Raw genomic sequence first — 21,316 nt, 5'->3', positions numbered from 1 at the left:
TTAAGAAGGTCAAAGGATAGAGACCAAACCAATCATTCTATGAATTATGAAAGATAAATCTTATCTAACAAAGTTTCTATTCCCATGTATATAAATTATTGTCTCCGCATACAAAGGCCTTTTAAGAATTCTTTAGAAAGGATTAAAGTAATATTGGTTACTACAGGTGACCACTGGGACTTCTTAGAATTGATGCTACCCTCCATGTGACAGCCCTTCATATGACAGTATGAATCTATCTTATTCTTGGGACAATTCTTCTAAATAATCAAGAGTTGGCAATAATTTCACTACATCTCACTACTTCTGTATATATCTTGCTATCTCCAGACTCCTTCCTTACTGAATCTTTTCTAAGAATTATGAATCTTTGCTAGTGAAAAGCAGCATTCTCTCAATGATTTTATTTAGAGCAACTTTGACATCCTTATTCCTCAGGCTGTAGATCAGGGGGTTCAGCATTGGCACAATAATGGTGTAAAACACTGAAGACACTTTGCCTTGGTCCATGGAGGTGGCATTTGATGGCTGCAGGTACATGAATGCTAGAGAACCATAGAAGATTGTAACAGCCAAGATGTGGGAGCTGCATGTGCTGAAGGCTTTGGACCTGCCCTCAGTGGAGCGGATTCGCAGGATACTGGCAATGATGCAGACATAGGAGCCAAGGATGGTCAAGGTTGGTGTAAGAATATTAAATGCACTGAAGCACAAAAGTACCAGTTCATTGATATAAGTGCTGGAGCACGAGAGCTCCAGTAGTGGAAAAAGATCACAGAAGTAATGGTTGATTATTTTAGCCTTGCAGAAAACCACTCTTAGCATGCAACCTGTATGAGCTGTGGCACCAATCAAGCCCATCATATATACCTCAACTACCAACCAGGAACAGACCTGGTAAGACATGGTGACAGTGTAAAGCAATGGATTACAGATGGCAACATAGCGATCATATGCCATCACAGCCAACATATGACATTCTGATATAATAAAAAAAAGGAAAAAGTAAAGCTGAGTCATGCATTCAGGGTAGGAGATGCTGTTCTTCTCTGTCACAAAGCTCACCAGCATTTTGGGAGTAATGACAGTGGAATAGCAGAGGTCAATGAAGGACAAACTGCTGAGGAAATAGTACATGGGGGTGTGCAGATAAGAACTGACCCCAATCAGTGTGATCATGCCCAGGTTACCCATCACCGTGACCACATAAGTTCCTAGGAAGAAAAGAAAGAGGGGCAGCTGGAGCTCTGGCTTGTCTGTTAGCCCAGCGAGGATGAACTCAGTCACCTTGGAGTGATTTTCTGCTGCCATTTTCCTCTGGGAATTCCATGGAGGAAGAGAAGAAGAAATTTGAGGTAGGTATTTATTTATGCAGTGTGAAACCAGTACAAGTTTTATCATTCAGGTATTTCCAGTTCTCTTTCCCTGTCACTGCTCTATGTTGAAAGTTAAATACTCTGGGATCTCAGTCTCGTGAGTCATATAAATAAACATCAGATGGAATTATATCTTTTTTGTTTTCGTGTTAGAAGAGTGGGTCTTAGTACTGTCTGGTCTCTGAACACCTAATGAACTGTTTTGATAACTTAGAATATTGAGTTTTCTGAGCCCTGGTGGTGCAATGGAAACCCTGGTGGTGTAGTGGCTAAAAGCTATGCCTGCTATCCAAAAGTTCGGCAGTTCGAATCCATCAGGTGCTCCTTGAAACCCTGTGAGGCAGTTCTACACTATCTTATAGGGTCGCTATGAGTCAGAATCGAATCGATGGCAACGTTTTGTGTGTGTGTGTGTGTGTGTGTGTAATACAATGGTTAAGCACTTGGTTGCCAACTGGAAAGTTGACAATTCAAACCCACCCATTGGCTTTGCAGGAGAAAGACATTGCAATCTGCTTCTTTAAAGATTAAGACCTAGAAATACCTGTCATGTGGGACCTATAGGCATTGAAAATCAACTCAATGGTACCTAACTACAATGACAACAACAAAGCACATTCCATGAGTTATTTGCAATCATCTCAACTCTTCTGGGGAACAAATACTACCAGGAACCAAGAACTGGGTGCCATCGAGTTGATTCTGACTCATGTCACCCCATGTGTGTCAGAGCAGAGCTGTGCTTCACAGAATTTTCAATGGCTGAATTTTTGGAAGGAGATCAGCAGAACTTTCTTCTGAGGCACATTAACCTTTTGCACTATTCAGGAGTTCTGCAGCAATTACTAGTATACTTATTTTATATATTTGGCTCATAGTGGTTAAACATTTGCCCATAGTTAGACATACTATAAACAAGTGACCAGTATAAGAGAGAAGACCTGTCTCTATATGAGTCCTTCCCCATTTCACCTTCCCTTTCTACTTTTAACTACTCATGTCTGCCTTCCTGTGTTATCTCTTTGTGATATCAGAGAAACCATTCACTGCAATTAATGTGAGGAAAATATTAAAGATAAAGTACAAAAATAATGTATTGATCACTCACGTAGACTAGTTTTTCCTTAGGGAGCACTACTGGCGCCAATTCAAAAATATACAAATAATGGCTCTAAAAAGTAAATGAATGGATAATATTAAGTATATCACTCAAATCAAGCCCCATATCCAGGAAGAAAGTGCTTTTCTAATGAGAACATGTCAGAAGCTCCTATGATTTAAGGTAAAATTCATTTTCAAAACACCATATGTTATGTACTCTTGTATAACCTGACGGGTTCATGATCCTTGGAGCTTTTGTTCCAGAGGGCCATGGCTGTAGAATGGAAGTTTTGGATGATATCTTGACCATGTTGTTTTTGCATGTTTTAGGCATATTTTCTTGGTATATTTTGTACTCACCTTCAAATCAGATCTTTTATCAATCCCTCAATGCCACTAAAGACCAAAGCAGAAAGAATATGTGTATCTCTGAGATCTGAGTTTGGAGGAAGTTGACGAGTTCCTGGCTTGGGATACTGTGATGACTGTTTGATGTTAAGAAGAAAGAGATGCAAAAGATATCATGAAATGTTGATGGTATACCAAAATTAGGAGTTTTGAGATAAGAACGAATGTGAGTATATTACTATTTATTCAGTGCTTAGAACTCTCCAGGTGCATCATAAATATTATTTGATATATTTTCCCCAGAAATCCTATGTGGTATAAGTTTATTATTCCCATTTTATACATGAAAAAAGTGAAACTTGAGAAACTTTAGTGAACTGTTCACGGTGACTGTGGATTTTCAGTATAGTTGTGGATGATGATTTCCTAATAAAAAAGTGCTAATAAAAAAAAAAGTACAGATAAATTTGACATTGCTATGGAAAATAAAAGTACTAATACTGATATCTCCTGGTAATAGCATTCTGCTAAAAACAAAGCATGTACAAAATACATGCTAGATTCAAAGAACATAAGAGCTTGAAAAAATTGTGATTCCATTTAGACCAGCATCTAGACTAGATCCCACAGAGATGAGTCCTGTACTTATCATTTATCCACGCTCAGATTGCTCTATGAATAGTGAATGGATAAAGGGACATAACTAAGTTCACAATTGAAATAAATAAAAAAAAGTCATTATCTTTCCCAAATTGTCAATTGCACCTAAAATTCTCCCATTATAAGAGAAAGGTGTTATTCTGTCACTAAAATATTTGCTGAAGGTATTTGTGCTTACACTGTTTAAGTGACACCTGAAAACAAGTAAATATAAAGCCAAAATTTCACCTTCTGTGGAGTTCCTCTACTTTCATGTTCCAAGATGTTTCAAGTACAATATTAAGGACAAAGGTTATTATAAGTAATATCAATCTTTGGTATTGGCAATTTTCACATGCTTATTATTTTGTGGATTATTACTAAAATTAAAACCCTCAAAAATTTTAAATGTATTTTGAAAGATCCTTTGTTTGTTAATAGGAAATAGTTTTCTCTTGTTGTTGAAGTGTCTTATCTATAGAAGTAGAGTTTATCCATGATTATGAAGGAATCATTCTATAGTGAGGGTCTTTTAGTCTTTAGATAACATTAGAAAATTGCAAAATTATTATTTAAAAGTGATTTGTCTAGAATTTAGCAATAGTACCAGGAAAAATATTTACCTTCTCAGGTACACAATTATTTGACTTGTTTTCAAAAACAAAGTGAGATTTGAAACCTTTAAAAATGTCAGTAGCTTATTAGATGTGCTTCTGAAAACACTAAAAATTTATGTTAATTTTCCAACTAAAATGTCTTACGGATTGGTAAATGCCTTTTATGGAATTGTATCATTGCAGAGCTTCTATTTGATACATTGCTGAATGTATTATTATTTATACATCTTAAGTTGTACTTAGATATGTCATACCTTAAACAGTATAATAAATCTAACATAAAATAAAAATTTTAGGGCTGAAAACAAACTATTTTATGGATTATGAAATTTTCAAATCCACTTGAGACTACAAAATTATTAGCTATCACATTGCCAGATGTAGTCTTAAAATAGTGGTAATGAAGTATAGTACATAAACTTCCAAAAGAAAATTAATACATAAGTTTCATTTCAAAATCATAGACATGAGATAGTGCAGGCACAATATAACATACAAACATTCCAAGCAATATCAAAGATTCCTTCTTTCTTTTTTTTTTGTCATTGTAGACTGTGTAATGAAACTTGGGTTTGTCTTGTATAGTAAATATCTAGTGTAATTTTTTTTAAGAACTATCTAAAGTTAAAATAATGTCTGTCATTTTTTTTAACAAAGAAAGTCTAAAATTAAGTCATGTAAATCACTTTTCACAAGTTAATAAATTACATTTTGGATATTTCAGATTTCCATTTGGTTTCAGAAATATTTTAAAAACTTCTAATGACAAAAAAATGCTAAGTTCTGAAATCAAGGAAAAACAAGCTTAAAAGTTAGGAAGAATACATGCTTAAGAAATCTGAGTGGACCAGAGATAGAATTTTAAACAAAAAATGTGTGTACAGTATGAAACTACAAAACCAAATCCACTGCTGTCTGGTCAATTCTAACTCATACCCAGTAAAAAAAAAATAATAATAATTAAAAAAAAAATCACTGTCAAGTTCACTACGACTCATGGCAATCCCATGTGTGTCAGAGAACAGTGTTCCACAAGGTTTTTTATGCCTGGTTTTTCTGGAAATACATCATCAGGCCTTTCTTCTGAGGCATCTCTGAGTGGATTTAAATCTCCAATCAGGCAGTGAACTTGACAGTGTTTTTTTTTTTTAATTTTGTTTTTACCAGATATTAGAAAACTATTGGAACTAATAGAAAGATTCAGCAGAGCAACAGGATACAAGATAAACATACAAAAATCAGTTGGATTCCTATACACCAATAAAGGGAACAATGAAAAGGAAATCACAAAAACAATACTACTTATAATGGCCCCTAAAAATATAAAATACTTGAGAATAAATCTAACTGGGGATGTAAAGGACCTGTACAAAAAAACTACAAAATACCACTTACTGCAAGAAACCATAAATGGAAAAACATACCATTCTCGTGGATAGGTAGACTCAACATTGTGAATATGACAATTTTACCCAAAGCGATTAACAAATACAATACAATCTCGATCCAAATACCAGCGACATTCTTTAAAGAGATGGAAAACTTATCATTAACTTTATATGGAAAGGGAAAAAGCCTTGGATAACTAAAGCACTACTGAAGAAGAATAAAGTAGGAGGACTTCCTTTACCTGACCTTAGAACATACTATCCAGCTACAGTAGCCAAAACAGCCTGGTACTGGTACAATGACAGATACATTGACCAACGGAACAGAATTGAGAACCCACATGTAAATCCATCCACCTATGGTTACCTGATCTTTGACAAGGGCCCAAAGTCCATCAAATTGGGATAAAGACAGTCTTTTTAACAAATGGTGTTGGCAAAACTGGATGTCCCTCTGCAAAAAAAATGAAACAGGACTCGTACATCACACCTTGTACAAAAACTAATGCAAAATGGATTGAAGGCCTTAATATAAAGCCAAAAACTCTGAGGTTATAGAAGAATAAATAGGATCAAGGTTACAGGCCCTAATACACAGCATTAACAGGATAGAAACCATAACCAACAACACAAAAGTCCAAAAAATAAGGTAAATAACTGGGATCGTCTAAAAATTAAATACTTACACTCAACACAACCTTCACCAAAAGAGTAAAAAGAGAACCTACAGACTGGGAAAAATTTTTTGGCTATTACAAATCAGACAAAGGTCAAATCTCTAAAATCTGCAAGAAAATCCAACATCTCTATGACAAAAAGACAATTAATATAATTAAAAAAGGGGCAAAGGAAATGAACAGACACTTCACCAAAGAAGACATTGAAGCAGCTAACAAACACATGAGGAAATGCTCTTGATCACTAGCCATTAAAGAAATGCAAATCAAAGCCACAATGAAATACCATCTTGCGCTGACATTACTGGCACGAATCAATAAAACAGGAAAAAGCAAATGTTGGTGAGGCTGCCAGGAGATTGGAACTCTTATGCACTGCTGGTGGAAATGCAAAATGATGCAATAATTTTGGAAAATTATAGGGCGCTTCCTTAGAAAGCTAGAAATAGAAATACCGTAGATTCAGCAATCCCACTCAGAGGAATATACCCTGGAGAAATAAGAGTCCTCACACAAATAGACATATGCACACCCATGTTCATTTCAGCACTGTTCACAAGAGCAAAAGGATGGAAACAACCTAGATTCCCATCAACAGATGAATGGATAAACAAACTGTGGTACATACATACAATACGGTTTTACACAACGATAAAGAACAACCATGAATCTGTGAAGCATCTCATAACATGGGTGTATCTGGAGGACATTATGCTGAGTGAAATAAGTTAATCATAAAAGAACATATATTATATGAGACCACTACCCTAAGAACTCATGAAAAGGTTTATACACAAAAGAGACAATCTTTGATGGTTATGAAGGAAGGGAGGGGCAGGGATGGAGCAACACTAAAGAGACAATAGGTAAGTGGTAACTTTGGTGAAGGGTAAGACAGAACACAATACTGGGGAAGCCAGCGCAGCTTGTACAAGGCAAGGTCATGGAAGCTCCATGGACACTTCCAAACTCCCTGAGGGGCTGAATTGCTGGGCTGAGGGTTGTGGGGACCATGGTCTCGGAAATGTCTAGCTCAACTTGTATAACATGGTTTATAAAGAAAATATTTTACATTTTATTTTTGTGAGTAGTGTCTGGGGTCTTAAAGGCCTGTGAGCAGCCATCTAGGATACTCCACTGGTCTCATCTCTTCGAGAGCGAGGAAGAATGGAGAAAACTAAAGACACAAGAGAAAGGTTAGTCCAAAGTACTAACGAGCTACATCTATCACAGCCTTCACCAGATTGAGTCCAGTACAACTAGATGGTGCCTGGCTACCACCAGTGACTACTCTGACAGGGATCACTGTAGAGGGTCCTGGACAGAGCTGGAGAAAAATGTGGAACAAAATTCTAACTCAAAAAGAAAGCCCAGACTTGCTGGACTGACAGAGACTGGAGAAACCCTGAGAATATGGCCCCCTGGACACCCTTTCAGCTTAGTAATTAAGTCACTCCTGAGGTTCACCCCTCAGCCAATTATTGGACAGGCCCACAAAACAAAATGAGACTAAATGGGCACACCAGCCCAGGGGCAAGGACTAGAAAGCAGGAAGGAACACGAAATCTGGTAAGAGGGAATCCAAGTTTGAGAAGGGAGAGTGTTGACATGTCCTGGGGTTGTTGACCTGTCATAACACAATATGTGTACTGTTTAATGAGAAACTAGTTTGTTCTGTAAACTTTCATCTAAAGTACAAAAAAAAAAAAAAGATGCTTTGATAATTACTGGTGATTTGAATGTAAAAGTTGAAAACAAAGATGAAGGATCAGTAGCTATGAAATATGGCTTTGGTATTAAAAATGACATATGTGATCACATTATAGACTTTTGCAAGACCAACAACTTATTCTTTGGAAATACCTTTTACAATCATATAAACGGCAACTAAATGAATGGACCTCACATGATGGAATGGAGAGCAATCAAATCGACTCCATCTCTGGAAGGAAACCATGGAGAATTTCAATTTCATCAGTCAGAACAAGGCCAGGAGCCAACTGCAGAACAGATCTTCAATTGCTCACGTGCAAGTTCAAATTGAAGCTGGAGAAAATTAAAACAAGTTTACAAGAACCAAGGCATGACCTTGAGTATATCCCACCTGAATTTAAAGAACCATCTCAAGAATAGATTTGACTCATTGAACACTAATGACTGAGGACTAGATGGCACTTAACCACAACAATATTTAGAATGTGTTAATGATTCTTACAACTGAACAACAAAAAGACAAACCCCCAACAGAAATGTGAGCAAAGGACTCGAAAAGGCATTTCTCTAAAGAAGATATACAAATGGCCTATAAACATGTTAAAATATGCTCAACAGTATTAGTCAATAGAAGAAAGGAAATCAAAACCACAAGGAGACATCACTTCATACCCACTAGGGTGACTACAATTCAAAAGAAAGGCAATAACAAGTTTTGACAAGGATGAGGAGAAATTGGAACACTCATACATTGCTCTGTCCTATAGAGTCATGATGAATCAGAATCAACTCGATGGCAATAGGTTTGATTTTGGTCTTTTCATCACGAATCATTAATAAATTGCATAAGTGAGGTAGGCATATATTCTATTTAAGATTTCCTCCTATGTGTTTTATTGGAGAAAACAAATATAAAAATAAATGTAACTTAAAACCAAAGCAAACACATTGTCATTTAGGCAATTCTAACTTATACCTTTTTTTTACCGACTCTGTCGGACAGGGTAGAACTGCCCTGTAGAGTCTCTAAGATTAAATTTGTACAGAAGCAGACTGCCACATCTTTCTCCCATTCAGCAGCTGGTGGTTTCTAACTGACAATTGTCCAACAGATTATTTGAGGTATCCAGTAATTTGTTGCCTGACATCGTCTTTCCTCTGATTTCCAGATACTCAGTTAGCCATCTGCAGATGGCAACCCTCCCCAGCTCTGGGTCAGTTCTGTACTTTACTATGAGGAATTTAAAGCTGTCTTGAGTACAACTTGTTTGCACTTGGTTACCACCTGAAAGGTTGATGGTTCATATGCACCTGGCTGTGCTGTGGAAGAAATGCTTGGCAAGCTGTGTCCATAAAGAATATAGCCAAAAAAGTCTGTGGACCTCAGTTCTACTCTGTAACACAAGGGGTTACAAATCAGAACCAGATTTGTGGCCACAAATCAGAACTGAATCAAGGGCAACAGTTTTAGAGTACAAAACTGTCCATTCATGATCAACTGAAACCTGCTGCTTTAACCCCAGAAATTGTGATTTTATAAAATCTCAGTTATTTCTAATTTTTTTTTAAATCAGTCCCTTCATTTGCCCTCTATTAAAGGAGCTCAGCTGTAGTATCCTCCCATATCTCTGATTCTTTACATTGGTTAGTTGACTGTTTTTCCTGTATTCTTTGCCTCACAAGGCTGATCTGTTTATAATGGCCCCCATCAGAGAAGCCTCATTATCTATTCTACAGTCTTTGTAACTCTTACTGCAGATGTGGGGCTGTGATCCAATACCATATTTTAACATAAATAACATGCACCTTCTACATTTGTTTGTCACCCGCTCCCCTTCCTCCCAGGTATTTTCCTAAAGGAACAATGCTAATAAAATGCCTCAGGGAAAAGAAGTGGTTGGCAAAAAAATTTAGAAGGTACATGTTATTTACATAAAAATACAGTACATGTGACCAGCCCCCTGAAAACTGACTCTCACACATTCTTTTAATTCCTACTGTTTTTTGTTCTGCCACCCTGTTTACCACCACCTGTCTATTTGAAGGCTCTGTGGCTGCTATTTGTGGGAAAAAAGGATTCATAAAATTGCCTGCCTTGTGTTAGTGGCCTTAGCCTAAGTTGACTGACTTACCTACAAATCAGTGAATCCTGAGAAAAATAATTTAAGAAAAAAATGTATGTATATGGTGAGCTCTCCTAAAAGAAAGCAAGGATGATTCAAAGCTAGAATAAGATTCCTAATGTATGCCAAGCATTCTTGTTTTGAGCTTTACTTGGTTGTTAGGATAAAAGAATGTTATAGTCCTAGGTTATCTTGATTTTAGTCAAGTATTTGCTAAATCCTGTGTAATATTGTTACTTACATGACGTGGTTATGTGTGATAGATGAAAATATAGAAAAATATCTCATAATCATGTGAACTCAAAAAGCATCTCAATATTAAATATAAAGTATCATTTCATAGTACTTTATACATAGTTTTGCCTTGAAAAATCACTTTATGAATAGTTGGACAAAGCCATAGAAGAAATTATTATAAAATTCACAGATGGCATTAACATAGAAAGAGTAATGAATACTTAGAATGATTCAAGTAGATATTGTTAGGCTGTGAATATGGACTGATATTTAAAAGAATGAATTTATCACTGATGAACAATACATTTCTGTGGAACATCAATTTGTTCATTTCATGGATATTTGGGCATCTATCCCAAGCCAGAAATTATTTAGGGCGCTCAAAACGTAGGGTTGAATAAGACAGAATTTCCTGCTCTTCAGAATCTCACATTCCAGAAACAGAAAAGAGCAGACTAGAAATTGTAGTAAATATTATGATTGCACAAGTCCTACAGGAACACAGTGAACACAGTACTAACTCAGAATGAAGGGGAGGAGATTGAGACAAGTTTTGGGTCCAGAGGTAAAGTTAACCCTCTTGTGAACAGATGCTGTAGAAAATTCCAAAGCAAACAAGGTATGTCATAGGCCAGACATGAGGAAACCAGTATCTCAACCTCTGGCTAAATTTTAAATGATAAGCAACCAGATTTCCTTTAATGTTTCCTCTTAGGATTGTTTTTCAGGCAAACCAGCTAAAACCAGAATGCCATGCAGGCGCAGAAACAATTTGGTTGACTGATGGATGTCCCCATGCCATAAAGTCCTGCCTAGGAACCAAGAAACTCATGTCAGGGAACTGAAAACGCCGGAGGCAAGTCACAGAGAGTAGCCAGACCCAGTTCAGAAGTGAGTAGTCTGACACCCACTCCCATGCTAAGCCTCAGCCCAGCTCTTTTTTTTTTTTTTTAAATATGTATGCTATTTCCCAGAATTTTCATGAGTATGTATAATTTCCCTTTTATTGCATAGTGTAAAACTCCCATCCATTTGTTCTGGGAGACAGTGTTTTGAGAGTGATCTCTCTGTCTCCTAATCACTGTGAGTAAACTATGCCTGCTTTAAATTCACTTGACTCTTAGTTATTCTCAACAAGAGTACAAGTGGTGGATCCATTGTATTCAGTAATAGGGTCATTGCAGAGGCATAGTGAGGGATGGTAGAGGGACGCACTCTCCCAAGAGCAAGTCCAAGGGAGCTCCAGACAAGGCAAGGAATGACAGTAATGAGCACCACGATATGAAAGTCACCTGACTTAGGAGGCCAGAGAGGAGGAGGGGAAGGCATTTCTGCTGAAGCATCACCAATATTAGTGATTATTCATCTTGAAATTTCGGGGGCAGGGGAGTAAAACTTAGAGATTGCCCCTGTGTACTTGTCAAACTCCCTTGCCCCTGGATCATTGAAGAGTTCCAAGAGAAGGCCAGATCTAGAAGGCTAAGTCAGAGTAAGCCAGGATTGAACAATGTTCAAAATTAGGAAGCATTAAACTAGCAGATCTTAATGCTCAAAAGATCTGCATCAAGAGAAAAGGGCTCATTAAAAGGAACATAATGTCCAGAATAAGGGACATGATAGCCACACAAAATCAACTGCATCTGCTGAACTGTGCTTAGTTCTAGGTGCTGTATTTTAGAATGGCCATTTGAGAATTACAATTACCCAGAAAAACTGAAGATTTAGATCAAGGCAATTTATAACAAATATCAATGTGACTAATAACACAGCAGAGTAATTAGACTTTTTGTATGTTACCTCAAATAGCAGAGCTGTGTCTAATGTCTCAACATCAGAAACTTTCTAACAATAAATGTGCCTGAAAGTAGGATAGGTTGAAATGTGGAAAAAAAAAAATCTGTCTTCTAATGAATAAAAGTAACCATTTGACAGGTAGCTCTGCGAAATCCCTATATTGTTGTCTCCTGGTGTAGTGGTTAAGAGCTACAGCTGCTAACCAAAAGGCTGGCAGTTCAAATCCACCAGGCACTCCTTGGAAACCCTGTGGGGCAGTTCTATTCTATCCTATAGGGTCTCTATGAGTCAGAATTGACTCGACGGTGACACGTTTTCATATTGTTGTAAGGAGGCTAAGACTTCCTGAAGATTAAAAGGATCTAGGACAGCTGGGATTCAGATACTCACCTTTTCTCTGCGTGGAATGCTTAGCCAGAGTGCTCCGTATGCTTAGACCAAGTGCCCCTAAAGGAAATAGCTCATAGTAATGTTGGTGGTGGCAGTTCAAAATGGAGATCCCCTGATTCTCTTTTACTGAGAGCTCAGAATGCAGATCTCAGTTTCTGAGTTGCTCATGTAAATATTATGAATTAAGTCTTGATTTCCTAGTCTAACTCCCTCACAGTGCCACCTGAGACATGGGCCAAAGTGGCATGTTTTTATCCAGGGTTTGGATATAAAAGAGGTCTTACCAAACACATGTAGATAGAAGGTCCCTCAAGATTTCTGTTCAGCAGGGATGAGGTATTCGGAAAAAGGAGCTATTAAAATTTTCTTTTGTCATCCTTCTTATCACATTGTTATTAGCTCCCTTGTGTATAATATTCTCCCTCTGTGTTGAAATACTAGACAGTCATTACATCGTTCTAGGAGGTCCTCATGACAACAGCTTTCAACATGAATATAGTTTCTGAACTATTTGAAGCCATGTTTTAATTTTTTTTATTTCTTTAAGGTTTAAAAAATAGTTCATTATATTTGTTAGTGTTGCTTTTTGTAGTTTTGAGGACTAATTTTATTGAACACTTACTACGTGCAATGCACAATTTTAAACTTGTCACATTTATTAACACATTTAGGCCTCGCACAGCCTAATGTAGAAGATAGTATTTGGTTGAATCATGTTGCAATTTCTTATGATTTAAATTAACATTTCATGCCCATTTAAAAAATAATGGAGCTGAGGCACAGAAATGTAATTTGCCAACAGATAGTAAGATGAAATTTAGTTTGCTCATAAAATAATTGCATTTAGGGTGCTACATTTTTAAAGTATTTATTCATTTAACACATGTGTAAAACACCACGTTCTGTGTTACAATATACACTTAGAAATACAAAACCATATATTTAAAAACAATTGTCTACAACTGTACTTAATGCATATTTTGTAAACAGTTATACAGCACTTACCGTGCTGATGCAGTGGTGAAAGCTATCGACTACTAACCAAAATGTCTGCAGTTCGAAACCACCAATGACTCCAAGGGAAAGAGATGTGAAATTCTACTTCTGTAGAGATTTATAGCCTTGGAAACCCTGTAGAGTCACTATGAGTCAGAATTGACTCAATGGCAGTGGGTTTGATATTTCTGGTTTTGTACATCCAATAATATTTGAAGCACTGTAGAGCTTTAGTCCTTCCATGTGTATCTATATGTATTGTCCTCTTTTATGAATGAGGAAACTAAAGCACAGAAAGTTTGATTAACTTTTGAATATGAAGGCACTATCAATAATTATTTAAAGACAACAGGGAAAAACCAAAATTGTGCATGGTAAGCTGAGAAATGTGGTCACCTATTATTTAAAAAAAAATGGTTTTAAGCTATGGCTAAAGACTCATAAAATCATTTATTTGTCCATTAAAAATATTCATTTTCCTGTTATGCAGAAAGCTATGAGATTGGTGCTAAAGTTATAATATGGAGAAAACTAAATATAGTATCTTTTCTTAGAGAGATTACTGTTTTTTTACTGTCCTATGTTTTCACTAGTCACATGTGGATATTTAAAATTTAACTATATTGAATTAGGTAAAATATTTACTTTCACAGCCACACTAGCACATTTAAAGTGCTCAATAGCCACATGTGACCAGTTACTACTGTATTGGAGAATGCAGTGAGAACATTACCGTTATTGCTGGAAGCTCTATTGGATGGTGCTAGTCTAGTGGAAGAGAGAGAGAAGACAATCAATTTAACATAAAATTGTACCAGTAACACTTGCTGTGGAGGACAAGTCCGTTTTTCAATGAAACCTTGCAATTTTTGGCCTAGAGCATCCAAGCTTTTGAATAACTACATGAAATCACTCAAGTAATAGAACCCAGAAGTTCTTTTTTATTCATTTTTTTTATTGTGATTTAGATGAAAGTGCAGAGAACAAATGAATTTCTCATCAAAGGATAATATGTATATTATTTTATTTATTTATGTATTTCTATTTTACTTTAGATGAAGGTTTACAGAGCAAAGTAGCTTCTTCTTAAACAGTTAGTGCACCTATTGTTTTATGACATTGGTTAAAATCCCCAGGACATGTTATCACTCTCCCTTCTCCACCTTGTGTTCCCTATTACCAGCTTTCCTGTCCCCTTCTGCCTTCTAGTCCTTGCCCATGGGCTCATCTGTCCCTTTAGTCTTGTTTTCTTTTATGGGCCTAGCTAATCTTTGGCTAAAAGGTGACCTACAGGAGTGACTTCATTCCTGAGCTAAAAGGATGTCTGGGGACCATATTATCAGTGTTTCTCCAGTCTCTGTCAGGCCAGTAAGTCTGGTCTTTTTTTGTGAGTTAGAATTTTATTCTACATTTTTTCCAGCTTTGTCCAGGATCCTCTGTTGTGATCCCTATCAGGGCAGTCAGTGGTGGTAGCTGGTAGTGGTACCATCTAATTGTACTGGATTCAGTCTGGTGGAGGCTGTGGTAGTTGTGGCCCATTAGTCCTTTGGACTAATCTTTCCCTTCTATCTTTAGTTTTCTTCATTCTCCCTTCCTTCTGAAGGTATGAGACCAGTAGAGTATCTTAAATGGCTGCTCACAGGCTTTTAAGACCCCAGATGCTACTCACCAAAGGAGAATGTAGAACATTTTCTTTATAAATTATATTATGCCAGTTGAGTTAGAGGTTCCCCAAAGCCATGGTCCCCACAGCTCTCAGCCCAGCAATTCAGTCCCTTAGGGAGTTTGGATGTGTGTATGGAGCTTCCATGACCTTGCCTTGTACAAGTAGTCCTGGCTTCTCCAGTATCGTGTACTGTCTTACCCTTCACCAAAGTTACCACTTATCTATTGTCTATTTAGTGTTTTTCCATCCCCACCTTTCCCCTCCCTTGTAACCATCAAAGACTGTTTCTTTTTGTGTGTATTTTATGAGTTTTTACAGTAGTGGTCTCATAAAATGTTTGTCCTTTTGTGATTGATTTATTTCACTCAGCATAATGTCCTCCAGCTTCATCCATGTTAGAAATGTTTCTCAGAAATGCTGTTGTGAACAATGCTGCAATAAACATGGGTGTGCATGTGTCTATTCGTGTGGCAACTCTTATTTCTCTAGGGTATATTCCCAGGAGTGAGATTACCGGATCTTATGGTATTTCTATTTTTAGCTTTCTAAGGAAGCACCATATCATTTTCCAAAATGGTTTACCATTTTGCATTACCATCAGCAGTGCCTCAGAGTTCCAATCTCCCCCCAGCCTCTCCAAAATTTGTTATTTCCTGTTTTTTTTTTTGTTTTTTGTTTTTTTTTGTGCCAGTACTGCCGGGGTGAGATGGTATCTCATTGTAGTTTTGATTTGAATTTCTCTAATGGCTGGTAATATAGAGCATTTCCTCAGATTTCTGTTAAGCATAATTTGCATCCTCCCTGTTTTTCTTTTGTCATTTTGGCCAAGGGTTTTTCTGTGTTGTTGATTCTTTCAAAGAACCATCTTTTTCCTGATTCTTTCTATTGTTTTTCTATTCTCTTTGTCATTTATTTCTGCTCTGATCTTCATTATTTCCTTTCTTCTGGTGGCTTGGGCTTCTTTTGCTGTTCTCTTTCTATTTTTTCAAGTTGTGTAGCTAAGGTTTAATTTAGTTCCTTTCTTCTTTTCTGATGTGCGTCTATTGCTATAATTTGACCTCTGAGCACTCCTTTTGCTGTTCCCAAAGGTTTTGGTATTATGTGTTTTCATTCCCATTTGATTGTAGGAATTTTTTAATTCCATTTCTGATTTCTTCTATTACCCAGTGGTTTTTAAGCAGGGTGTTATTCTGTTTCCATGTAATTGATTTTTTTTTTCCCCTTACTCTTCCTGTAATCTCTACTTTGATGACATTGTGGTCAGAGAAGATCCTTTGTATTATCTCAATGTTTTGGATTTTGTTGAGGGTTTCTTTGTGGCCTAAGATGTGGCCTATTCTGGAGAATGTTCCATGTGCATTGGAAAAGAATGTGTACTTTGCAGCTGTTGAGTGGAGTGTTCTATACATGTCTATGAGGTCAAGTTGTCTGATTGTGCCCTTTAACCCTTCCGTATCTTTGTTGAGTATCTTTGTAGATGTTCTGTCCTTTACTGAGAGTGATGTGTTGAAGTCTCCTACTACTACTGTGCAACTGTCAATTTTCTCTTTTCAGTGCTGTTAGAATTTGTTTTATGGGTTTTGGAGCCCTGTCACTGGGTGTGTAGATATTTATTATGGTTATGTTTTCATGATGGATTGCTTCTTTAATCACTATGCAGTTCCCTTCTTTGTCTTTTATGGTGGAATTTTTTTTTTTTTTTAAGTCTTTTATCTGAGATTAGTACTGTCACTCCTGCTCTTTTTTGGTAGCTGCTTGCTTAATATATATTTTTTTCCATCCTTTGATTTTTAACAAATATACATCTTTGTTTCCAAGGTATGTCTCTTGTAGACAGCATATTGATGGATTCTGTTTTTTTTTTTTTTCCATTGTCACTCTCTGTCTCTTTATGGGTGTATTCAGGCCATTTCCATTCAGTGCAATTATTGCTAGGTTTGAGTTTATTGCTGTTATTTTGTAGTGGTTTTGTAGTGCTGCCTTTTTCTTTGTTTCTCTTACTCTCCTGTGCTGAATTCCTTTTGTTTGTGGATTTTTTTTTCATTTCTTTTGTTTTTGTAGATTTTGTTTTTATTTAGGCTTTATGTTTTTCTTCTTTATTTTCATGAGTAGGTTTGTTAACTTTCTTTATGGTACCTTGAATTTACCATAATATTCCTAGGTTTGTACCAGTCTATTATTACATTATATCACCTTGTGTTCCTCTCCACTAGAATGTTCCATACTTACACCATTTATTCCGTTTTTTATTGTTCTGGTGTTGTTGTCATTTACAGATTCACCTCTCTGGCTCCCTGTTGTAATTCTTTTCATTTTGAATAGTCCTTGAGAGTTCGTTTTCTAGGTTGGTATCTGGCTGGTGCAATCTTACATCCTAGATTCAGGCTGTGGTCTGGTGTTTGTTCTCAAACTGAAGAACTCTCTTTAATAAGTCTTGTAAGTTTGGTTTGGTTTTTACATATTGCCTTAATTTTTGTTTATCTGGAAATATCCAAATTTCACCATCACATTTGAAAGACAGTTTTGCAGGGTATATTATTTTTCGTTGGCAATTTTTTTTTTTCTTTCAAGGTTTTATATATGTCATTCCATTGTCTTTGTGCCTGCATGTTTTCTGCAGAGTAATCAGAGCTTAGTCTTATTGTTTCCCCTCTGTCTGTGGCTTTTCATTTTTCTAGAGCTGCTCTCAGGATTCTTTCTTTGTCTTTGGTTTTAGGGAGTGTGATTATGATATATCTTGATGATTTTCTTTTGGGGTCCATTCTATATATGGTTTGTTTAGCTTTTTGGATGGTCAGCTTTTCATCTTTCATGATGTTAGGGAAGTTTTCTGTCAGCAATTCTTTAATGATCCTCACTTTGTTTTCTGTTTTCTCTTCCTGTTCTGGAAATCTGATCACTTGCAAATTTTTGCTTTCAATTGTATACCACATAATTCTCATGGTTTCTTCATTTTTCTTCATTCTTTTTTTCTGATTTTTCTTCAAACAAAGTTACATGCAAGTGTTTTTCTTCAATTTCTCTGACCGTGTCTTCCATTGTTTCAAACGTGCTCTTCAGTCCTTCTATGACACTGTCCATTTCTGTAATCTAGTTATCTATCTATTGAATTTCTAATTGTTGTTTTTGTATGATTTCTAGCTGTGAATTTATTCTGACAACTTTTTTCCTGTATTAACTTCTTGAATTCTTCCACTGTTTTGTCTGTATTTTCTAAGAATTTGTCTGCCTTTTCGATGAATTTGTCTATTTTTCCTTATTTTTGTCTGCCTTTTGCATCAACTCTTGGATAGCTCTAAATATTAGGTACTATCAGATAGTCCTAGTGCCTTTTCTTCTACTGGGAAGTCATCTGACATTTTATTTTGGTTGTTTACTAGAACCATCCTGTCCTGTTTTGTTATGTTTTGATATTATCTGGTGTCTTCTTGGCAACCAGTAGTTATTTCCCTTGTTTATTGATTGTAGGTTTTTTTTTTTTTTTAATTCTTCTTTTTGTTTTATTTGGTTATGTCTGAGCAGGTTGGCTGTGTGTCCTTTGTTGATTGCTTGTCTGGTGGGATGATACTTTTCTCCTTTTTCCAATGGGCAAAGATAGTCACTCAGCTATGGTGCAGCAGGGCACATCCAGCTGAAGGGGAGAGGCTGGGATCAGTTGTTTGTCACACATTCCAGGGCTGGCAGGGTTGGCCAGAAGACAGTGCTGGACAGGTTCCAGTAGGCTGTGCCTATGATGCTCAGGAGTATGATGGTTAGTGCTCAGTGCAGGTAGACAGGAAGGAGGGGGAAAGTTGTGGTGTGTGGAGCTAAGACGGGCATGGAAAAGAAGAGAAAGAGAAGAAATAGGAGTCAAAAAAAAGGGGGGGCTGAGGGAGCTTGCCATTAGAATCGAGAGATGGGAAATTAAGAAATGCAGAAAAACAAAAATGAAAAAATTAAAAGAGAAAAAAGTGTACAAAAATTAGATTGAAAAAAGAAAGAAATGCCCCCAGGGATGTCACCGGCAACTGAGGAAGTGGCTCCCAGGTCTTGAGGTAATGCCTGTCTAAAAGGGGTGGAGATGGCACACAGCACCAAGTATTCAGGAGACAGGAAGGGAAGAAAAGCAGAGAGAGATGAGAAACTTAGAAATGAAGAAAAACAGAAAGCAAAAAAAGAAAAGAGAAATAGATAAATAAAAAAAGAAGGCCCCCATAGATCCCACTGGTGTGGTAGTGCAGAGCGGTGATGTGTCTCCCAAGTTTTTCAGTACAGCCTAGCTAGAAGGGGCAGAGATGGCACACAGCCCCAGGTATTCAGGAGACAGGAAAAGAAGGTAAGTAAAGAGAGATGAGTAAGTGAGAAATGAAGAAAGACAAAGAGGAAATAATAATAATAAAAAAATAAAAGGAAAGAAAAGCCCCCAGAGATTCCAACAGTGTGGCTGCAGAGACCAGGGCAGTGGATCCCAAGCACATAGTATAGCCTGTCTAGAAGGGGCAGAGATAGCACACAGCGCCAGGTGTCCAGGAGACAGGAAAAGAAAGTAAGTATAGAGAGATGAGAAACTGAGAAATGAAGAAAGACAAAAAGATAAAATAAAAAAAAAAGAAAGGAAAAGAAATGCTAGAAGGAGCTCCCAAACCATGAAAAGAAAAAGAAACAGACAAAACAAAAAAAAGCAAAACAGGAACAAACAAAATAGTCCTCAGGGATCCCATGAGCAGGATGGCGCAAACCAGGGTAACAGTTCCTCAGCTAAGCAGTGCTTCACAGCCTGTCAAGAAGAAGCAAAGATGGCTGATAGAGCCAGGTGTTCGAGAGGAAGGAGGGGGAGGAGGTGAGTGGCAGGGAAGAAACCAAAAGATGGAGAAAAAATCAACATCAGCAAAAAAGAAATGGCACTGAGGGAGCTGGCCCATATGGGCGGGGTGAATCCAAGCAGCATGGAGCTGGCACCTCCCAACTGAGAGACTGCAGTTGGCTGAAAACTAGCAGGGCCAAGCAGGCGGAAGAAGGGTGTGAGGTGGGAAAGTGTATATATCTGGTTACCAGGTGCTCTGTCTCCTGCTAGGAGCTCTGAGAAACTGCTTTCATGTATTCCCTGTCCATTGATCTCTGACATGAGTCCAAGGTAGCCAATCCATTCTGTGTTAGCTGATAGGGGACCTCTGCTCATACCTCTCCTTGCTCTCTGTTCTCTGGCAGTTTATTATTCCATTTGGTGCTTGGCTGAGTTCTTTATCTCTTCATTTGACACTCAGGGTTCCAGGATTGATGTTTCTTTCTGTTTTACTTAAGTTTTGGGGTCTTTGCTGTGGAGGAACGGCGTGGTGCTTTTGGCTATAGTGCCATGTTGGCTCCCATGTATATTGTTTTGTGATATTGATTGCCAGCCCTGCAATGTGTCAACACTCTCACCTTCTCAACATTTGATTCCTCATTTCCATTTGTCCAGATTACCTAACCCCACCTGACTTCTAGTCCTTGCCCCTGGGCTGGTTTGCCCATTTAATCTCATATACAAGGCTGAGCTACATGTATTATTGTTTGTTTTATGGGCCTGTCTAATTTCTGGATGAAGGGTGAAGCTCAGGAATGGTTTTAGTACTGAGTTAAAAGGGTGTTTTGAGGCCATACTCTGAGGATCTGTCCAGGCTCCATCAGACCAGTAATTCTGTTTTTTTTTTTTTTTTTTCTGTGAGTTTGAATTGCGTTCTACATTTTCCTCCATCTCCATTCTGGACTCTTTATTGTGAGCCTTTCAGAGCAATCAGTCGTGGTAGCGTGGCACCATGTAGTTGGACTCAGTCTGGTGGATGCTGTGGTAGTTGTGGTCTATTAGTCTTTTGGACTAATCTTTCTCTTATGTCTTTGATTTTCTTCATTCTCCCTTGCTCCAGGTGGGTTAGACCAGTAGAGGATCTCAGATGGCCACTCACAAGCTTTTAAGGCTCCAGATGTTACTCACCAAAGTAGGATGTGGAACATTTTCTTTATAATCTATGTTATGACAATTAAGCTAGATGTCCCCTGAGGCCACGGTCCCCAACTTTCAGCCCAATAACTTTGTCCTCAGGGAGTTTGTAAACATCTATGAAGCTTCTATGACTTTGTGTTGGTCAAGTTGTGCTGACTTCCCTGGTTTTGTGTACTATCTTATCCTTCAATTTCATCTGAGCTCAGGGTATCAGACTGGTGGCAGTCTGATGTTCAGGAAATAACCTGTTTGCTGCCCAAACTGCTTTATTAGAATCATCTTGCAAATTTAA

General features: G+C 37.4%; 1 protein-coding gene across 1 annotated transcript; it reads right to left on the bottom strand.

Annotated features, from left to right (window-relative positions):
- Nucleotides 1–360: 360 nt before the first annotated feature.
- Nucleotides 361–1,311, bottom strand: LOC126060637 (olfactory receptor 150-like). Its single transcript, XM_049856878.1, has one exon. It carries the CDS (start codon nucleotides 1,309–1,311, stop codon nucleotides 361–363), a length of 951 nt encoding a protein of 316 aa, XP_049712835.1.
- Between the last annotated feature and the right edge of the window lie 20,005 nt (nucleotides 1,312–21,316).

Source organism: Elephas maximus, chromosome 17, assembly GCF_024166365.1.
Source record: "Elephas maximus indicus isolate mEleMax1 chromosome 17, mEleMax1 primary haplotype, whole genome shotgun sequence".
In the NCBI taxonomy this organism is placed as follows: Eukaryota; Metazoa; Chordata; class Mammalia; order Proboscidea; family Elephantidae; genus Elephas; species Elephas maximus.
The sequence above is the reverse complement of the archived record's forward strand: the minus strand, read 5'-3'. Positions and strand labels throughout refer to the sequence as shown.